Source organism: Rhinatrema bivittatum, chromosome 3 (genome assembly GCF_901001135.1).
Source record: "Rhinatrema bivittatum chromosome 3, aRhiBiv1.1, whole genome shotgun sequence".
NCBI classification, from domain to species: Eukaryota; Metazoa; Chordata; class Amphibia; order Gymnophiona; family Rhinatrematidae; genus Rhinatrema; species Rhinatrema bivittatum.
The window spans coordinates 39,907,380-39,929,196 of record NC_042617.1 but is presented as its reverse complement, the minus strand read 5'-3'; the positions used below and the strand labels follow the sequence as shown (position 1 = coordinate 39,929,196).

General features: G+C 44.3%; 1 protein-coding gene across 4 annotated transcripts in view; it reads left to right on the top strand.

Annotated features, from left to right (window-relative positions):
- MARK1 (microtubule affinity regulating kinase 1) overlaps positions 1-21,817 on the top strand; it is a 387,182-nt gene that overhangs the window by 98,412 nt on the left and 266,953 nt on the right. For all 4 annotated transcript variants that reach the window (XM_029593165.1, XM_029593162.1, XM_029593164.1 and 1 more), the window contains exon 2: positions 21,222-21,425. In XM_029593165.1, the coding sequence (XP_029449025.1) occupies positions 21,222-21,425 (204 nt within the window). The remainder of the gene's footprint in view (positions 1-21,221; positions 21,426-21,817) is intronic.

Sequence of the window (21,817 nt, the reverse complement as noted above, 5' to 3'; positions counted from 1 at the left end):
GAGGCAGTTCAGAGAAGGGTCACCAAAATGGTACAGGAACTACACTATAAGCCATACCCAAAGACACCGAGGTAGCTAAAGATGTACTCTGTAGAACAACGGTCCTCAATCAGTGTGTCACCAAGAGCTGGGAGGTGTGTCGTCAGAATTTGAAATAGCCTAGCTTTTCTTTAACAGTCACATGTTCCTCAGGGCTAAGGAGTGTGCAGAGAAGGGAGCTAGGGACTTGAAATGCCAATCACTGTTCCCTGTTTCTGTTTTTGCCCCACTCCAGCAATTGGAGTGGGGCAAATGCCTGCCCAAGCTGGAAATGATGCAGTCATGCTGTTTCACCCCCCTCCACACATGACTCCCACATTAATCACTGTTGGTACATCCTGTGCCACCACTAAGATCACTACCACTACCAGCCCTGGATGGAAATGCAGCATCCTGCTTGCTCCCCCCATGTATGTGGTAACTGCTGCCACCAGCCTTGCTCAGAAATGTGGGTCCTGCTTCCTGCCCATTGGCTGCAATCACCACCATTGCTAGCTGCAAGGGAGGAGATAGTTTAAGACACGCCCCTATTTTCTGTCTCCTGCTGGCTCTAACTGTCATAAGGAGCGAGTGGGTTTTAAAAGGGGGACTGGTGCGGGGAGAGCTATTGAAAGGGGAACAAGAGATGGGGTGAGCCTATACATCATGAGAGCAAGAGGAGGAACCTGAAGCAGTGGTATTACTACTGGGGGAGCCAGGGGTGGCAAGGGCCTCACCCTCCCCCCCCACAAAAAAAAATGGCTTGTAGAATTGAGATTAGATGGGGATTTGGGGATGGGGGACTGGGGAGTGAGGAGATTAGTTGATGCCAAGTTAGAATGTATAGCAGTGAATGATGAGATAGACATAATTGGCATCTCGGAGACATGATGGAAGGAGGATAACCAATGGGACAGTGCTATATTAGGGTACAGATTAAACCGAAATGATAGGGAGGATCAACTTGGTGGGGGTGTGGCACTTTGTCTGGGAGGGTATAGAGTCCAACAAGATAAAGATCATACAAGAGACTAAATGCTCAGTAGAATCTATATGGGTAGAACATAAGAAATTGCCATGCTGGGTCAGAACAAGGGTCCATCAAGCCCAGCATCCTGTTTCCAACAGAGGCCAAAACCAGGCCACAAGAACCTGGCAAATACCCAAACATCAAGAAGATCCCATGCTACTGATAAAATTAATAGCAGTGGCTATTTCGTAAGTAAACTTGATTAATAACAGTTAATGGACTTCTCCAAGAACGTATCCAAACCTTTTTTGAACCCAACTACACTAACTGCACTAACTATATCCTCTGGCAACAAATTCCAGAGCTTAATTGTGTGTTGAGTGCAAAAGAATTTTCTCCGATTAGTCTTAAATGTGCTACTTGCTAAATTAATGGAATGTCCCCTGGTCCTTCTATTATCCGAAAGTATAAATAACCGATTCACATCTACTCGTTCAAGACCTCTCATGATCTTAAAGACCTCTATCATATCCCCCCTCAGCCGTCTCTTCTCCAAGCTGAACAGCCCTAACCTCTTCAGCCTTTCCTCATAGGGGAGCTGTTCCATTCCCTTTATCATTTTGGTTGTCCTTCTCTGTACCTTCTCCATTGCAACTATATCTTTTTTGAGATGCGGCAACCAGAATTGTACACAGTATTTAAGGTGTGGTCTCACCATGGAGCGATACAAAGGCATTATGACATTTTCCGTTTTATTAACCATTCTCACAGGACAAGCAGGATGGTTGTCCTCACAAATGGGTGACAACGAGGATGGAGCCCAACCACGGAAAACTTCTGTCAAAGTTTCAGGAACTTTGACTGGCCCCTACTGGGCATGCCCAGCACGGCACTAACCCTGCAGCCAGCAGGGGTCTCCCTTCAATCTTCTTTTTTCCGCGCAGCAGTAGCCACGCGGTAGAAGAGCTCTTAACCACGTTCCTGACAGGAATTTCAAACTCTCAGTTTTGAAGAAAATTTGCCCCACAGGGGTCTCCCTTTGTCAAATTTTCGGTCCGCGGAACTTTGGTAAGTTTTTGCCGTTGTTTGGTCGACTTCCGTCGAGTTTGGCCCTCGAGGCCTGTTGTCAGTCGACAGTCCCACGGCTAAATTTTTGGCTCTTCGCCATGGCGTCGGGGTTTCGTCGGTGTCCAGACTGTACCCGAACTATGTCAATCACAGACCCCCATGGAGTCTGTGTTTTATGTTTTGGAAGCGAGCATGATGTTCTGACTTGCACCAAATGTGCTCTCATGACTCCAAAGGGTCGCAAAGCCAGAATGGAGAAGATGGGGCTCCTCTTCCATGCTCGTACCCCAACGCCATCGATTGCATCGACGTCATCGGAACCGGCACCGATGAGGTCTCATCATCATCGACAACCCTTCGGTGACCGTCCGCCTTCGGTGACTTCCCGGCCATCAACTCCGATTCCTTCCCCTGATGCTCGAGGGGATCGAAAGGAGAAACATCGCCATCGACGTCATAAGTCTCGGCCTGTCGAGGAATCGACGTCATCGACCTCCGTACAGACCGAGCCACCGCCAAAAAAGCCTCGATCAGAGGTGGCACCGTCCACTCCTGTTTCGCAGGCATCGAGGCAACCCTCACCCCCTCGGGGTTTGGGAGCCGCGACTCCACCGGTGACGGTGGTCCCTCCGGCTCAGCCTCAGCCTCCCTCTCCCGTCGAGCCGGGTCTTGTTACCCCTGGTCTCCGGGCAGAACTGGACCGGCTGGTCCAGGAGGCCATCGACAAGGCGATGCAACGATTCCAACCTCCTCCGGCACTGACACCGGCACCGAGGGTGGAACCGACCACCGAGCCCATTGCAGCAGCACTAGCTCCATTGCTAACCCGGATGGAAGCGCTCATGACAGCCCTTCCACCGGTGATACCTGCGTCACCGACACCGGCAAGACCGCTGTCACCGACAGGTTTTTCATCAAGTGGAGAAACACCGTATCGGATTCCCCCTTCGGGAATAGTTCCATCGGTGCCATGTCGTCCCTCGCCACCGACATTGTCTTCGGGGGCGATACGCACTTCTGCTCCACCGAGGTTTCCGATGCCGGCACCGATTCCATCGAGACCGACACCGATTCCTTTGGTGCCCATACCGGCACCGATATCGGCACCGATTCCATCGAGGATTTTCTCGATGCCCCCGGTGACTCCAACTAATATTTCGGAGCCTCAACCTGGACCCTCAGGGGTTCAACCCCCTCGAGGTCCTGCAAGTCATCACCAAGATCCCTATGACACTTGGGGTGATGATACATCTACTGACACCGATGATTTGCCTTCACCACCCTCTCCTGCAGAGAGTAGAAAGCGTTCTCCCCCTGAGGACCTCTCTTTCATTAATTTTGTGAAGGAAATGTCAGAGTTGGTTCCTTTCCAACTCCAATCTGAACAAGATGACAGGCACCAGATGATGGAATTGCTCCAATTCCTGGATGCCCCTAAAATCATCACTTCTATTCCCATTCATCAGGTTTTTCTAGACCTCCTTAAAAAGAATTGGGAATCTCCTGGCACTGTTTCCCCGGTCAACAAAAAAGCTGACTCTACATATCTTGTACAGTCAGCTCCTGGTTTTCAAAAACCTCAATTAGACCATCATTCCGTAGTCGTAGAATCAGCTCAAAAGAAAGCTAAACGACTGAAGCCACACTCTTCCATGCCTCCTACTAAGGAAAACAAATTCCTAGATAATATAGGTAGGAAGGTGTATCAAGGAGCTATGCTGATTTCCAGAATAGCTTCTTATCAGCTTTACATGCCCCAATATAATAGGGTCCTCCTGAAACAGATGCAGGAATGCACGGATGCCTTACCTGAACAATTCCAGCCACAGCTTCAATCCCTCCTAAATAAAGGATTTGAAGCTGGGAAGCACGAAGTAAGAACAGCCTATGACATCTTCGATGCTTCCACAAGAATTTCAGCCACAGCCATCTCAGCCAGACGCTGGGCTTGGCTTAAGTCATCTGACCTGCGACTAGAAGTTCAGGACAGGCTATCTGATTTACCCTGCCTAGGGGATAATTTGTTTGGCGAGCAAATTCAACAACTTGTTGCTGAATTAAAGGATCATCATGAGACACTTAAACAGCTCTCATCTATTCCTCCTGACTTGCCTTCTAAACAAACGTTTAGGAAGGACTCCAAAAAGTCTTTCTTCCGTACACGGAAGTATTATCCCCCTTCAACCAAGTCTAGGCCTGCAAGGTCTTATCGTAAGACTCAACCTCGCCAGACACACAAACAAAAGCCAACAGCAGCTCCACCACCTGGCCCTGCGACAGGTTTTTGACTTTCACCTGGAGAGCATTTACCAAACCCCTCTTCCAAATATACCAGTAGGAGGACGGCTGTGCCACTTCCTAGAAAGGTGGCAACACATTACCACAGATCAATGGGTAATAGCAATTATTGCACAGGGTTACCACCTCAACTTCCAGTCTCCCTCCCAACTCCCCACCTCTGCAGGCGTGGAGACATACCGATCACTCTGCTCTTTTAGAGCAAGAAGTTTCTCTTCTCCTACTATCAAACGCTATAGAACCCGTTCCTCACTTACAACAAGGGCTAGGGTTCTACTCCAGGTACTTCCTGATCCCAAAAAAGTCAGGAGGACTTCGTCCAATCCTAGACCTACGGGCCCTCAACAAGTACCTTTACAAGGAGAAGTTCAAGATGGTAACCCTGGGCTCGCTGCTCCCTCTCCTACAAAGAGGGGATTGGTTATGCTCTCTAGACCTCAAAGACGCATATACTCACATTGCGATCACACAATCTCATCGCAAATACCTGCGCTTTCTGGTAGGCCGAAACCACTACCAATACAAAGTACTTCCTTTCGGCCTGGCATCTGCACCACGAGTCTTTACCAAATGTCTCATAGTGGTAGCAGCATTCCTCAGACAGGAAGGTGTCCACGTCTATCTCTATCTGGACGATTGGTTAGTCAGGGCCTCAACCCAGCAACTGGCTCGGTCCTCCCTGACTCTAACAATTCAAACCTTGCTTTCTCTAGGATTTCTAGTCAATTACGAGAAATCCTACTTAGTCCCATCTCAAACCTTATCCTTCATTGGGGCAGACTTGGACACCTTACAAGCAAAGGCCTACCTTCCTTATCAAAGAGCACTAGCTCTTGTGTCCCTAGCTCGCCAGCTGCAGTATCAACACACAGCCACTGCTCGCCAATTCCTCGTTCTCCTGGGACACATGGCCTCTGCAGTCCATGTGACTCCCATGGCTCGTCTCGCCATGAGAGTTACACAATGGACTCTAAGACAACAATGGACTCAGGCTCTTCAGCCTCTGACCTCCCTTGTTACAATCACACATGCACTCCGGCTGTCTCTTGTCTGGTGGACAAATCAATTCAACCTCCTACAGGGCTTGCCCTTTCTTCCACCAGATCCCCAGATAGTCCTCACCACCGACGCTTCCAACATCGGTTGGGGAGCTCATGTACACACTCTACAAACTCAAGGATTCTGGTCACCAGAGGAAGCCAAACAACAGATAAATTTCCTGGAGCTGCGAGCAATTCGCTATGCTCTCAGGACTTTTCAACATTGCCTGTCAAACCACGCAATCTTAATTCAGACAGACAACCAGGTGGCCATGTGGTACATAAACAAGCAGGGGGGCACAGGCTCCTTCCTTCTGTGTCAGGAAGCTGCGCAGATTTGGGCGGAAGCCCTCTCCCGCTCCATGTACCTCAAGGCCATCTACTTGCCGGGAGTAGACAATGTCTTGGCAGACCAGCTCAGCCGAGTCTTCCAACCACACGAGTGGTCACTCAATCCTCTGGTAGCGACCTCTCTGTTTCACAAGTGGGGTTATCCCCACATAGACCTCTTTGCGTCCCCTCAGAACCACAAAGTGGACAATTACTGCTCTCTCATTCAGAGCCAACACTCTCGGCCCAGGGATGCATTCTCCCTCACCTGGACAACAGGTCTGCTCTATGCATTCCCTCCACTTCCTCTTCTGTCGAGGACTCTCGTGAAGCTACGCCAGGACGGAGGAACCATGATCCTGATAGCACCGCATTGGCCACGCCAAGTGTGGTTTCCCATACTCCAGGATCTCTCCATCCGCAGGCACATTCCTCTGGGAAAGGACCCGCATCTACTCACTCAAAACGACGGATGCCTCCTCCATCCCAACCTCCAAGCCTTGTCCCTGACGGCATGGATGTTGAAAGGTTAGTCCTTCAGCCATTTAACCTTTCGGAATCGGTTTCTCGTGTCCTGATAGCTTCACGAAAGCCTTCAACAAGAAGATCTTACTCATACAAATGGAAAAGGTACACATCATGATGCACTTCTCAGTCCCTTGATCCCCTTTCCTGTCCAATCTCTAAATTCTTGGACTATTTGTGGCATCTATCAGAATCAGGACTTAAAACCTCTTCTATTCGAATGCATGTCAGTGCGGTAGCCGCCTTCCATAAAGGTATCGGGGGTGTCCCTATTTCAGTTCAACCCCTGGTAACACGCTTTCTTAAAGGCTTGCTCCATTTGAAGCCACCTTTACGTCCTCCGGCCCCATCTTGGGACCTTAATCTGGTTCTTGGTCGTCTAATGAAACCACCTTTCGAACCTCTGCACTCCTGTGATCTAAAATATCTCACATGGAAAGTGCTATTCCTTTTAGCTATCACTTCAGCTCGCAGGGTTAGTGAATTACAGGCCCTAGTTACCTATCCGCCTTACACTAAACTCCTGCAGGACCGGGCGGTACTCCGCACTCACCCTAAATTTTTACCTAAGGTAGTTTCGGAGTTTCACATCAATCAATCCATCATACTACCTATCTTCTTTCCCAGGCCCCACTCCAACTCCGGGGAACAGACTCTGCATACCTTGGACTGTAAACGTGCTCTAGCCTTTTATCTAGACCGTACAGTTTCTCACAGGAAGAGCACTCAATTATTCGTCTCTTTCCATCCTAACAAGTTAGGACAACCTGTGGGTAAACAGGCTCTTTCCTCCTGGTTGGCGGACTGCATTTCCTTTTGCTATGAGCAAGCTGGCATTCCTTTCCAAGACCATGTCAAAGCACACTCTGTGAGGGCCATGGCGACTTCAGTAGCACACCTTCGATCGGTGCTGCTTCCTGACATCTGCAAAGCTGCAACCTGGAGTTCCCTCCATACCTTTGCAGCCCACTATTGTTTGGATAAAGCTGGAAGACAAGATTCCATCTTCGGCCAATCTGTCTTGCGAAACCTTTTTCCAACTTGATGTACCAACACCCTTCCACCTTCCCGGTAGGGTGCGGATGTCCTTTACCAAATTCCACCCCAGTTGTTGTGCCTGTTGCACGCCGTTGAGTACATTTGGTGCATGTCAGGACATCCTCAGCTCGGTACTCACCCATTTGTGAGGACAACCATCCTGCTTGTCCTGTGAGAAAGCAAATGTTGCTTACCTGATGTAACAGGTGTTCTCACAGGACAGCAGGATGTTAGTCCTCACGAAACCCGCCCGCCACCCCGCGGTGTTGGGTTCGTTTATTTTATTTTTCGGCACTGCCTGTAGCTATCAAAACAAGACTGAAGGGAGACCCCTGCTGGCTGCAGGGTTAGTGCCGTGCTGGGCATGCCCAGTAGGGGTCAGTCAAAGTTCCTGAAACTTTGACAGAAGTTTTCCGTGGTTGGGCTCCATCCTCGATGTCACCCATTTGTGAGGACTAACATCCTGCTGTCCTGTGAGAACACCTGTTACATCAGGTAAGCAACATTTGCTTTCCCTTCCTAATAATTCCTAACATTATTTGCTTTTATGACTGCTGCAGCACACTGAGCCGACGATTTCAAATATTATCCACCATAATGCCTAGATCCTTTTCGTGGGTGGTAGCTCTTAATATGGAACCTAACATCGTGTAACTACCGCAAGGGTTATTTTTTCCTATATGCAACACCTTGCACTCGTCCACATTAAATTTCATCTGCCATTTGGATGCCCAATCTTCCAGTTTTGCAAGGTCCTCCTATAATGTATCACAATTCGCTTGTGATTTAACTACTCTGAATAATTTTGTATCATCCGCAAATTTGATAACCTCGCTGGTCGTATTCCTTTCAGATTGTTTATAAGTATATTGAAAAGCACCGGTCCAAGTACAGATCCCTAAGGCACTCCACTGTTTATCCTTTTCCACTGAGAAAATTGACCATTTAATCCTACTCTTTGTTTCCAGTTCTTGAAGGAGATGTCTATTAACTGCTATTAATCAAGTTGTCTTAGAGAATAGCCACTTCTATTACTGGCATCAGTAGCATGGGATCTACTTAGTGTTTGGGTACTTGTAGCCTGGATTGGGCATTGTTGGAAATAGGGTGCTGGGCTTGATGGACCCTTGGTCTGACCCAATATGGCAATTTCTTATGTTCTTATTATGTTTAATGGTGTGTTAGATGGGTTGCGGTGTGTGTGATAGGGAATATAAAGGTGGGATTGGTTGAAGAGATGGTGTGAACCTGTGAAGGACCTGGAATGGTTGGGAAGGGGGTGAGACAAGGTAGAAACAAGGCTTCTGACTGTTTTTTTTGCAGGTTTTTTTGTGTTACTTCACAAAGTGTCTGGCAATGGAGGGATTTTGAGTTGATGTTACAAAATACCAGAATTTGAATATGTATATTTTTGTATAGTGAGTTCAAAGGGGAAACATCCAAATTATGCTCTGTATACACTCCAGAATAAGTCAAAATATTTTGATGCTGACTGTGAGATGAATGAGAAAATTGTCTACCCTTCAGCCTAATATCGAGAAATTGTGTGAAGCACATCGGTCTCATGTTTCTGCCTGATGAAGTAAGCAAAAATTACTTGTGGAAAAAATAAAATGTATTAACTGATTGTAAAAAATAAAGAATATTTTCTCTTTTGTGCCACTTAAAACAGTAAATTAATAGGATTTTGTTTTTAGTTCAGCTGTGGCATGTAGTGTGCAGTGTCATGTACATGAGCACAGTCTGGAAAAAAGGCTGAGAACCACTGCTCACTTTTGCTGACCGATGTAGTACCAATAGAAGGGAAGGAAGAAAAAATGTTTAAAGGTTTATTTTTGAGTTGGTCCGTCGTCATTTTAATATATTTGTTTTACTATGCCTGTTTAAAGAATTATTTAATTTACTGTGATCTATTATGAATGAAACTTGTAATCCACTAATATTTGTGGATCAGTAATACTATAGGTATCATCTACCTCCATGGTCCTGCTAGAGCAGATGGGAGGATATACATATTTAGATCCTTCAACCTCTCCTGATAGGTCTTCTGATACAAACCCCACACTATTCTGGTCAGCCTTCTCTGAACCACCTCCATTCTATCTCTATCCCCTTTGAGGTACGGTCTTCACAACTGAACACAGGAGTCCTGGTGAGGCCTCACTAGGTCTTGTACAAGGACATTATCACCTCCTTTTTCTTACTGGTTATTCCTCTGTATGCGGTCCAGCATCCTTCTGGCCTGAGCCACTGCCTTCAGATTGTCAGACGCTATTACCCCAAGGTTCCTCTCCTGGTTTGTGCATATTAGTCTTCTGCCCCCATCACATACTGCTCTTTAGGATTACTGCACCCCAGATGCATGACTCTGCACTTCTTGGCATTGCATCCCAGCTGCCAAATCTTCGACCTTCATGGACTAGTGGTTCAACCCAAAACCGCACTGAAGTGATTGCATTGTGCTTCCCAGAAAAGTACAGGCATAACCTGCACAGAGTGGCAATTACAATCCTAACCACCTTACAGAGCTGAATGGATGGGCCACTTTGGTCTTTCTGCTATCATTTACCTTATTACTAAATATTTGGGCAGTGTAAATGGAGAGAACAAGTGGTGCAAAAGCACGGGCTATGACACCACCTTTCCCGCTGAACGATGCCTCACAGTCTACATCCCATTTGCTGATGAGACAGATCTCTAATGTGTTTTTCCTTTTCGGCACTGCACTGCTGGTTTAGGTAGCTTTTGGAGCTTTCTCCACAAATTGGCAGCAAAGCCAATCTTGGTGTTTCAGCGACATTAAACAGAAATGGCTACTGTATCAGAGTATGAATACGCATATTACAAAACCAGATTTTCACTGTGTGTTTTGTTTTTCACAATATTTTACCATATTATAGTGCTATAGTCAGCTGGTACTGTGGTCCATAGTACTGCTGTACTGTAGCAGAATACATTTGATGTCTAAGAATAGAAGCGTTCAAGGCAATCCCAAGCAAGTGAGGCAGAACTAAAGCTAATTCATAATGGCAAAAATGCAGTATGAATGAGAATAGAATCTAAAGAAAAGCCCTTGGCATTCATTGTCTTCATGTTGTTTTTTTCAAGTAGGTGTATATTAACGCTAGCTGAAGCATGAAAAGATGATGGCAATGAACTATACTGTTTCTAGATGTTGGTAGAATGAGCAAGATAGATTTCTATCGATGTCTGTTAAAAACAAACCAAAAAAAACCTCTCAAATTTCCAGACTGATTAAATGCTTTAAAATAAGTAGCACGTATGAAAAGAGGTGAGAAAGCAATTGGGCACAGAACATTTGATGCTATTAGAGGATTTTAAGAAGTATTTCAAATCATGCCAAGCTGAAGTGCTCTTGCTTCTTAACCTATAGTAGAATACATGCTAGATCGACAGTACTGGAAATGGAAACTTTACATTTACCCACAAAATGGCTACAGAGTAGATGGGGGGGCGATAGTGCAGACTTTTTCATACTAACCGGCCGGTAGGTCACCAAATGGCTCTCAGATGGCTATGACTTTTGGTTGCTGCTGACATGAACCAGATTTGAAAGGTGACTGTCTCTGGGTTAATCCCCCTATATAACAGTCTCTCTCAAGAACGTGTTCTCTTAAAGCAACAATGTTTTTACTGGTTCCTGAATTAATTTAAAAAAAATCTATCGTTATGCTTTCCATTTTTCATTCTGATGTTTATCTCATTGTTGAGTTGATGTGTGTGTAACATTTTGGAAAGCTTTTAATTAGCCACGTCTCTCATTACTCTGATGTATATACTGTATGATTCAATGGCTTCCTTGCCTCAGTCTTGTATTACTGATACTTATTCTTGTCATACAGGTTTAATACCAGTGAAACCTCTTCATCTCTTTCCGCTATTTCTGGCATTCTCTCTGCCGGGATTTACTCATTGATCTCAGCAGTGAGAGAGAGATGCTCTGTCCTGCACTCCAGGGCTTTGTCCATTTATGGGCTACAGTGACTCATTTCAGATTGCTTGGGAGTTGTTCCATGGAGGGCCATGGGTAATGACGGAAAAAGGAAACACATTAGTGAAGAACTACTGGCGCGTTGTCTAGAGGGACCTGAACAACAGCTTGGTTGTCAGCATCATTTGCATGATCTGTCAGGATTTCGACTGAAACAGAAGATGCTGTTTTGTAAGTGGTATCTGAGTAGATAGAAATTATAAGTCCAAGGTAACACCTTGATATCCAAGGACTCTCCTGTAACCAGCCTAAATGCTGCATTAATTGACTGACTGAACACAAATTAGGACGTGAATGTAGAATATTACTTAATACCTAAGGGCTCCTAGTTTCCTTCACTTCTTAAAAAAATATGAGATTTTTGATGTTTGTTCTTAATGTATCCACAGAGGATTTTGTTTTTTTTCCATGGCTTCAACTCCTGGGGAATAAGAAGATGCTGTCTACTGCATTTTGAGTCGGTCAATCTTTTTTGACTTGGAGATGGGAGGGACTCCGTCTGTGTTGTCATTTATATAATGGTTCTTCTATTAGGATTAACCAGATTGCTGTAACCTTAAATCCAGAGTCATGGTACAGTCAAAAGAAAATTCTATAGATGTATTATTGATTTTTCTTACACTGGGTAGAATACTTCCCCTTTGTCTCACCATTGATGAAATGATAATAAGGAGTGAATTTGCCCCAACATGGAAAATGCTATTCTGGAAACTGTGGTGGGGCCGCTTGGCAATAGTGATCATAATATGATCAAATTTGATTTAATGGCTGGAAGAGGAACAGTGTGCAAATCCAAGGCTCTCATGCTAAACTTTCAAAAGGGAAACTTTCATAAAATGAGAAAAATTGTTAGAAAAAAACTGAAAGGAGCAGCTACAAAAGTAAAAAATGTCCAAGAGGCATGGTCATTGTTAAAAAATACCATTCTAGAAGCACAGTCCAGATGTATTCCATACATTAAGAAAGGTGGAAAGAAGGCAAAACGATTACCGGCATGGTTAAAAGGGGAGGTAAAAGAAACTATTTTAGCCAAAAGATCTTCATTCAAAAATTGGAAGAAGGATCCAACAGAAGAAAATAGGATAAAGCATAAACGTTGGCAAGTTAAATGTAAGACATTGATAAGACAGGCTAAGAGAGAATTTGAAAAGAAGTTGGCTGTAGAGGCAAAAACTCACAGTAAAAACTTTTTTAAATATATCCAAAGCAGAAAGCCTGTGAGGGAGTCAGTTGGACTGTTAGATGATCGAGGGGTTAAAGGGGCACTTAGAGAAGATAAGGCCATCGTGGAAAGATTAAATGATTTCTTTTCTTCGGTGTTTACTGAAGAGGATGTTAGGGAGGTACCCGTAATGGAGAAGGTTTTCATGGGTAATGATTCAGATGGACTGAATCAAATCACGGTGAACCTAGAAGATGTGGTAGGCCTGATTGACAAACTGAAGAGTAGTAAATCACCTGGACCGGATGGTATACACCCCAGAGTTCTGAAGGAACTAAAAAATGAAATTTCAGACCTATTAGTAAAAATTTGTAACTTATCATTAAAATCATCCATTGTACCTGAAGACTGGAGGATAGCAAATGTAACCCCAATATTTAAAAAGGGCTCCAGGGGCGATCGGGGAAACTGCAGACCAGTTAGCCTGACTTCAGTGCCAGGAAAAATAGTGGAAAGTGTTCTAAACATCAAAATCACAGAACATATAGAAAGACATGGTTTAATGGAACAAAGTCAGCATGGCTTTACCCAGGGCAAGTCTTGCCTCACAAATCTACTTCACTTTTTTGAAGGAGTTAATAAACATGTGGATAAAGGTGAACCTGTAGATATAGTATACTTGGATTTTCAGAAGGCGTTTGACAAAGTTCCTCATGAGAGGCTTCTAGGAAAAGTAAAAAGTCATGGGATAGGTGGCGATGTCCTTTCATGGATTGCAAACTGGCTAAAAGATAGGAAACAGTAGGATTAAATGGACAGTTTTCTCAGTGGAAGGGAGTGGACAGTGGAGTGCCTCAGGGATCTGTATTGGGACCCTTACTTTTCAATATATTTATAAATGATCTAGAAAGAAATACGACGAGTGAGATAATCAAATTTGCAGATGACACAAAATTGTTCAGAGTAGTTAAATCACAAGCAGATTGTGATAAATTGCAGGAAGACCTTGTGAGACTGGAAGATTGGGCATCCAAATGGCAGATGAAATTTAATGTGGATAAGTGCAAGGTGATGCATATAGGGAAAAATAACCCATGCTATAATTACACAATGTTAGGTTCCATATTAGGTGCTACAACCCAAGAAAGAGATCTAGGTGTCATAGTGGATAACACATTGAAATCGTCGGTTCAGTGTGCTGTGGCAGTCAAAAAAGCAAACAGAATGATGGGAATTATTAGAAAGGGAATGGTGAATAAAACGGAAAATGTCATAATGCCTCTGTATCGCTCCATGGTGAGACCGCACCTTGAATACTGTGTACAATTCTGGTCGCCGCATATCAAAAAAGATATAATTGTGATGGAGAAGGTACAGAGAAGGGCTACCAAAATGATAAGGGGAATGGAACAACTCCCCTATGAGGAAAGGCTAAAGAGGTTAGGACTTTTCAGCTTGGAGAAGAGATGACTGAGGGGGGATATAATAGAGATGTTTAAAATCATGAGAGGTCTAGAACGGGTAGATGTGAATCGGTTATTTACTCTTTCGGATAGTAGAAAGACTAGGGGGCACTCCATGAAGTTAGCATGGGGCACATTTAAAACTAATCGGAGAAAGTTCTTTTTTACTCAACGCACAATTAAACTCTGGAATTTGTTGCCAGAGGATGTGGTTAGTGCAGTTAGTATAGCTGTGTTTAAAAAAGGATTGGATAAGTTCTTGGAGGAGAAGTCCATTACCTGCTATTAAGTTCACTTAGAGAATAGCCACTGCCATTAGCAACGGTAACATGGAATAGACTTAGTTTTTGGGTACTTGCCAGGTTCTTATGGCCTGGATTGGCCACTGTTGGAAACAGGATGCTGGGCTTGATGGACCCTTGGTCTGACCCAGTATGGCATTTTTTTATGTTCTTATGTACTGGCCTAAAATGCCTAGTGACAGGATGGAAAAATTGGATGCTAACTCTTAAGCTAGATGTAGTCTCTGAACTGTCTGTGTTCTATTATCCCCATGGAAGCAGTGTCCAACTTCAAGGGCTGTCAAGGCAGTCTTATGGACGCAGGTGTTAAAAGGTTCTATGATGTAGGTGGCACCATACTTTAGTCAGCACTGTCCTCATTGTCCTGCCAGACCAGTCCATATGTATGGATATGTGCAGTACTGCTGGCAGACGGAGACACAAGACTGTCTTCCATTGATATCACTCCATACATAAGGATTGGTGCAGCCAGAAACCCTCTTGGCATTTCTCTGTCTCCAGCATATGGTATGTGTCTGAAACGGTGCTGCTGCAGACTGAAGCTTCTGTGGACTCTTAGTGTGAAGGCCTTTTGGTTTATTGTCACTGGTAAAGTTGGAGATTGGGTCCAGGGCTTCCATCAAGTGACAGTCAGAAGGTGACTGGTCCTCCCTGCCCAGGTGGGGCCTGCTCTTTAGGGTAGGGTTCCTCTCATTCTCCTGCAATAAGAGTATGTGCCAGAAACACTTCATCCTACTATGTGGCAGGCTGGTGCTTGCAGTTTACTTCCACAAGTACCACTCTTGCAGGCTGGGTTTTACTTTGGCATACCGGAGAGGAAGTAGCAGCCAAAAATACAAGAGAGCCTGTGGCTGTAGCCTCTCGACACCACTCTCAGCATCTGGGATTTCTGATGGCTGCAGCGGTAAAGGACCCTGTCTCAGCTGTCAGTGTTGTGTACCCCTCATCTCCAAGGTATGGCAAGGAGTCTGAGCAGGGCAGGGGTTCTGCAGACTTTGGGAGCCAGCGTCGGTGCAGCATGGCTGACATTTTTATTTGTGTATGTGTGATGGAAGAAATAGCAGCTTCATGGACCTAAGGGTCTCTGAGTTGGTACAGGCATGGAATGGAAATAGGGAGATATTACCCCCATGGGACTTTGTGCCTGAATCCAGGGACCAAATGTCAGAAGCGGAGGTGGGCCCAACGGCTGTGCCTGAATCTTCAGTGGCGGAAGAGGCTGATATTTTGGGACCTCAGTGCTCCACTGAACTTGACTTCTCAAGCTGTTCCTGTCAGGCTTTCTCACTCCTTCCAGGAGCTTTCTTCTGTTCCACAGGGTACCCATCTCTTTGGGGCTGGTTTCCTTCCCCATTTTTCACCCCAGATTTTTTTCTTATGATGAACCAGGTCCATGAGGCATCTTCAAGGCTATGCCTTTTCCCTCCTCCCGGATTCCACTCTCAAGAAACCCAGCTGAGATTAGGAGTTGGTGTGGAAAGAAGAGAATTCCTTGGAATTCTGCTTAGATCAGTTTGAAGGAGGAGAAAGATATTGGTGTCACAGAGGACAAAGAGGTGGACGAAGGGGAGATTCTTTCTATGGAAGGAGAAGATTTCTCATTGGTCCTTCTAAGAAAGAGTTTGGTAAGTCCTGACATTGTTGAGAAGATTGGAGGATCAGGCAGGGGAAGGCTAATCATTGTGGTGTTTATATGTAAGCTCTCGAAAGCTTTTCCCTTCCACTGGCCAGTAAGGAACATGGTCTTGGCTGAGTGGGAGACACCCAATACAACCCTTAAGGTGGAGAAGACTATGGGAAAGGAAGTCAAATGAGGCTTTCTCATCTGATGATGCCCTAGTCTCAATGGAAACCCGAAAAAAACCCCACAGGTCCGGTGGTATTGGGCACAGCTCTTAGTGCTTATGTGGCTAGGAAGATTGAGTCTTTCCTGAAGCAATCCTTTGAGATATCCAGTTCCTCCCTGTAAGCTGTATTGAGAAGCTGCTGTGTGGCTTGGGCTCTTCTGCGCTGCCATCTTTTGAGCAATTTATATTGGCAAGAAACAATTTCTTCGCTGGATTGCATATGACTAGTAAAGTAGAAAAGGTGATGCCTAATTCAAGCCACAAGATGTGTGTGTAATCAGGGAGCCGAGTTCTTCAGTACTTGGAGAAGACCAGGAAGTTGGTAACTCTTGTACTTGCAAGCCGGTACCTTTTACGTTCTAGGGATTGTGAGTTCTGAGATGGAGCATGGCACTCTGTCTAGGCTGCACATCAGGACATTTCCGGTTTCAGAATGAAGTCTTTCAATTCAGTTTTACTGAGACTGGAAGTTAGCAGTTCTCTGGAGTGGATTTGTATGTGAGTCTGACAGGGTAGGGGGGGGGCTATATGAGATTGTAAGACTTGACAGTCTTTGATGCATCTCTGAGAAGAATCTGCATTTAAATGAAACCTGCGTTAAACACTTTCTTGATTTCAAGGAATACGTTGCAGGGGAAAATGTCACTCGAAGAAGTAGCTGTCAAGGCTGCTAGTTGTGTACATAGCCCAACACCTGAATGCATAAGCAGGCTGATTAAGAAGGTTCCCATTCAAGCCAGGAGAATGGGAGCTGAGGGAAGTTTGATTTGATTTATTAACGGAGGATTTCTAGTCATGGATCACATACTGTCAAGGTAGAACAGGAAAGTGCATTATTTCAGCAGGTGCAATGAATATTTAGCAGTTTCAACAGGTGCTCTGGGTCTGTTACCTCTGAGGGTAATGATACTAGTGAGTTGTAGAAAATGAGCTGATATTCAACAGGAGTAATTTTAATAGCACCATATTGGCTAAGACCTATGCTTAACAGAAATAATAGTGATTGGGAGTAGAATCTGACATTTACATTATTCAAAGACACACATCATCTCAAGATCTGGTTCCATGTTCTGATCCCATCTCTCTAGGCTTAATTAAAAGATCTTATACAAAACTGATTACGTGAAGCAAGAGACTAAATGCTGGTTTTGCATGAAATAATTAGGATGTTTTGTTTGGAGGACATGTGCTCATTGGTACCAAGGTAAGATGTTAAAATGCAAAACATTTTAGTGAAAAGCAGTGTTAGATTTTGTATTTTAAGGTCTGGACCTGGGCTGAAACTCAATGCTATGATGATACAGGCTGCAGTTACTTTGACAAAAACAGTAAAAAAAAATTGCCCATCTAGACGAGTGGTTCCCAATCTTTTCGTGCGTTGGCGCGCACTGCGCTGGGTTCACGTTGTCGTGGCACACCATTTCCTTCTCTCCCATCCCTTCCTGGGGGTTGCATCTGGCAGGCAGTAGTAATTGAGTGACAAGTGTCTCTTACCTGCTGCTGCTGTTGCCGCTGCCTCCTCTTCTGCCAGCTTTCCCGTGAAATCTTAAACGCGCGGGGCGCTGTGGTCTAGTGAGTGTCGCCCTTGCTGTGTGGTGCTGGCTTCAGAGAAACGTTAGTGAAGGGAGGAGGTGGCAAAAAAGTGAAAGATGCTGCTCCTGGACTCTTTCTGCTGATGAGAGGGCATTGCACCGTGGGAGAAGAGGGGGATGAGTTTGCCACTGCTAGTGGCAGCTGTGGCCCACTTCCATCTTTTCTCTACCAGGCAGCTGCAGATTTGCTGGCACACCTAAGGTTCCCCATGGCTTGCTGGTCGGGAGCCTCTGCTATACACATTCAGTGCAAAATTGTTACATCCCAATGTTAAACCTTCTTCACTAGACTAGAGCTTAAATGTATTTCTAAATTGTTTGAAAGAGCCATTGATTATCTGTTCTGTACATGAGCTGAGCTCATTATGGCCTTCCTTTTAGTTCAAAGTGTAAATTAAAAGCTTTGTCCTCACTGCCTGCTGGTATGGTTTTTCCAAGATAATGTTTTAGAGAACTATTACCAGTTTTCTTTCTCAAAGAATTGTGGTTACCGTGTTAGTTCATTTGGATGTGTGGAATTAAGGGTCAAATAACGTTAATACAACTGTGACAAGCTGATAGAGAGAGGCAAACTCTCGACAGGTCATCGCAGATGTATTAAAGTTACTTTTTATTGGACTTCACCTACAACGTGCTTGACCCTTAATTCCACATAGCTTTCTTTCGAAAGTTAGTTTGAAAGTTAGTTAGTTTGAAAGTTAGTTTTCTCATTTGCCTTGTGTCCACATCCTAATAGAAGGAGAAGAAATAATAATTTTAGAAATATTGCTTGGACAAGATTTGTCTGTTCTGTAAATCTGACTTTTTTTTTTTGCATTATAAAGTGCAGACAATAAAACCGATCAACACCTAGGATTATGAGGGGGGTTGAAAACTGTTTGAGGGATTTCAGGCTGCTAAAAAAACCCCCAGCCACCAAAGTTTGTAAGAGTTTATTCAGTACCTGCCATTCTTGTATAAATTGTAGAAGCTTCAAGAGAAATGATCTGCAAGCAGCAACTCTGGAGTCTTTCTCTTCATTATAAAGTGCTCCCGAAAGGGCATGTCGTTAGCTGATGCGTTGTTTGGAAAATGGCTTCTGCAGTCTGTGATGATGGATCTTTCGCCCTCTAGCCGGTTGACTTTTCAGGGTATCCACATTGAATATGCGGGAGATGTATTTGCATGGTGTGGAGCTGGTACAGTATTCAGTTGGATATCTTGGAAACCCAACTTGCTTGCAGCACCTGAGGACTTGTTCCAGCTACGGATGCAGACTGAGACAGGAATATTATAGAAGAGGAATCCTGCTTTTCTGTTATTCACTTACATTCATTCTCACACCAATCTGGACTAACCCTCCTTAATTTATTTAAAGATTACTAGGTTATTATATCAATTACATAATTGTTATGGGAGATTTATTTACAAAAATAACCTTTTAGTAATGATGGGTGAAGAATTGGACATGGTTATTATACAGTATTAGCTAATAGACTTTTAATTGAATTTTGCATAGATATGTTGTGGAAGTACTCATTCTGGACAGAGAGAGCAAAACAGAGAATGATTATGGATAACATCTGCCAGGCTAACCCAGTTTATCCATCTCTTTCCTGTTCAGTACTGCAGAGCCTGCTTGATCTCTGACATAACCCTCAGTTCCCTATAACTAGGGATCTTCTGTTTGTCCCGTAATGCTATTTTTTGCTCTACCACCTCAATTAGCAAGTTGTTTCTTGAATCATTAATTCTTCCGTGAAGACATGCTGCCTTACGTCACTCTTGAGTCTCTCCTCTTCAGTATCATACCTGAGCATGTTGTTCTAGATTTTTCCTCTCATGCATCGTTTATATTGTTCAGTTATTTATCCTCCCCACCTTCAGTGTGTATATCTTGTCAATGATGTGTCTTAGTAACATGGGAACTGATGGGAGAAAGATCCAAGTGGTCTAACCAGCATGCCCAGCAAACTTTTGTTTGCATTTTATTCTTAGGGTAATTGTTGCTCTGTGCAGGTTATTCCAGTCAATATGGGTTACCCGTTTCTTCGTCTCCATTTAGCAACTAGGAATCCTCTGTGCTTACCCCATGCACTTTTGAATTCCATTAACATCCTTGTTCTCACTACCTCTTCCAGGAGGGCATTCCATGCATCCACCACCCTTTCCAAGAAGAAAGTTCCTGATCCCGACCCCCTTGGAGCTTCATATTATGACCCCTTGTTCTACAGTTTTCTTTCCACCGAAAAAGATTGGATTCCTGTGCCTTGTTAATACCTTTTAGGTATTAAAAAGTCTGTATCCTATCTTCCCCATCTCTCGTCTTCTCCAGCATATACATATTCAGACCCTTCAGTCTTATCTTCTGACTCTCTAGGTGCAGACTCCACACCATTTGGTCACCTTTCTCTGGATCGCTTCCATCCTGTCTCGCTTTCCTAAGCATAAAAAACACTCTGTGGTGCTTACAGTAGAAAGAGGTGCGACCTACGCAATGTAAGAATATAGAAAAGAAACTTGGAGAGTTTGCAGAGTTATTTGCAAGTCCTAATTCAGGATTCTCTCAGTGATGATTTGAATGTTCTCTGCCACATGCCTGGATCCTGCCGGCCCAAAAAGCAGAGGTTACTTCCAGCAGTCAAATGCACTTCTGCACGTAAATGCCCAGCACTCTTTCTTTTTAAAAACAAAATATTACCACCACGATTAGTCTGCTTCTCAGCTTCTAGTTGCGGTCTTGCCGTTCTGGTTTCTGTTAGAGAGACTGATATCATGCATTATCTGTCAGGGTCTTCAGGTAGAGGGAATAGGACTCCCTGGTCAGAGAGCTAATGGGGGAGAGAGAAAAGTTCCTGATATGCTCTGTTGCAAAAACTATGGAGGAAACAACTTGTAAATGCTTTTGGTTTATTTCAAACCTCCTTCTAGCACCCCCTCCACACACACACGCTTTTAAAAAGTTGTATGAACGTTTTCTTAGCTCCTGCCAATGGTACCAGCACTAACAGGGGTATGTGGTCTGTTTATGCAAATGCAGTGTGCTAACTTTTATCAGCCTTGGCCTCCAAACGTAGAGTTCTGGTGGACCTTTTGATCGGTGTTGGGCCACCACAGCTGATATAATGAAAAGCGAATTCTGATGAGTGCTGTGTGGCTGCCATGTGTGATGGCAGGAAGTTCCACCTCCTTATTGGTATCCTAATATCTATCTTGCTAGATGTATTTCTGATTGCTGTAGTAGTAACAGCAAAATTCTGCAGGCTTATGTTGTCACTTAATACTTGCTGAATCCAACTGCTCATTGGGCCTGGTTTAATGGCTCATGTTCTAATGTGAATTTGCAATCCATTTTTGGCTCTGTTTCGGAAATAAACTGCTTTGTTAGAAAATATATTCTGTTCAGGGATATAATTTTGCTAGTCAATGTTAATTTGGCTAAAACTGAAAGCTGTGATGTGCTCATTTAATTTTTAGTTAAGAGTAGCAGCTTATTTTGAGGGTCTTTTTACATTAATCTTATCTAGCCATCAGTATATTTTCAAGGTATCTGCCTTTTTTTTTCCCTTTCCTCCAGCATACATCCGTGGATGGGTACCCAGAACCACACATTCAGCCCTCCAAATCGAGCAGTCGGCAAAGCCTCCCAAGATGTCGGAACTCTATTGCTTCCACAACAGATGAACAGCCTCACATTGGAAACTATCGCTTGCTGAAAACGATAGGGAAAGGAAATTTTGCCAAAGTGAAACTGGCGCGACACGTTCTCACTGGCAGGGAGGTAAGATTTTATGCCAAAGGCTTTTGGAATTGGCTTTTCTTCTGGGTGCAGTTAGGGGGTACAAATTGTTTTGTTTTTTGTTTTGGGGGAGGGGGAGATTTCCATGAATTTCGTTTTAATGTTTATTTTATTTTTTTAGTTAAAAAAAAAAAAAAAAAAAAAAAAGAAAAGCAGCATTAAAAACAAATAAAAAAGAACTTGGTCGTCCAAGGTCTCCCGTCCTCACCACCCTTCCATCCCACATGGGAAAATGCCGGGGCCAGGATCCGCAGACAAGGCCTAGGCCACAGTAGGCCGCCGTGACCTCTGCCTAGGCTCGACGCAAAACCCAGGCTTGGAAGCTTGGTCCCAATGCTGGGGACTAGGCCAGATGCCAGGGCCTCAGCTTAGGC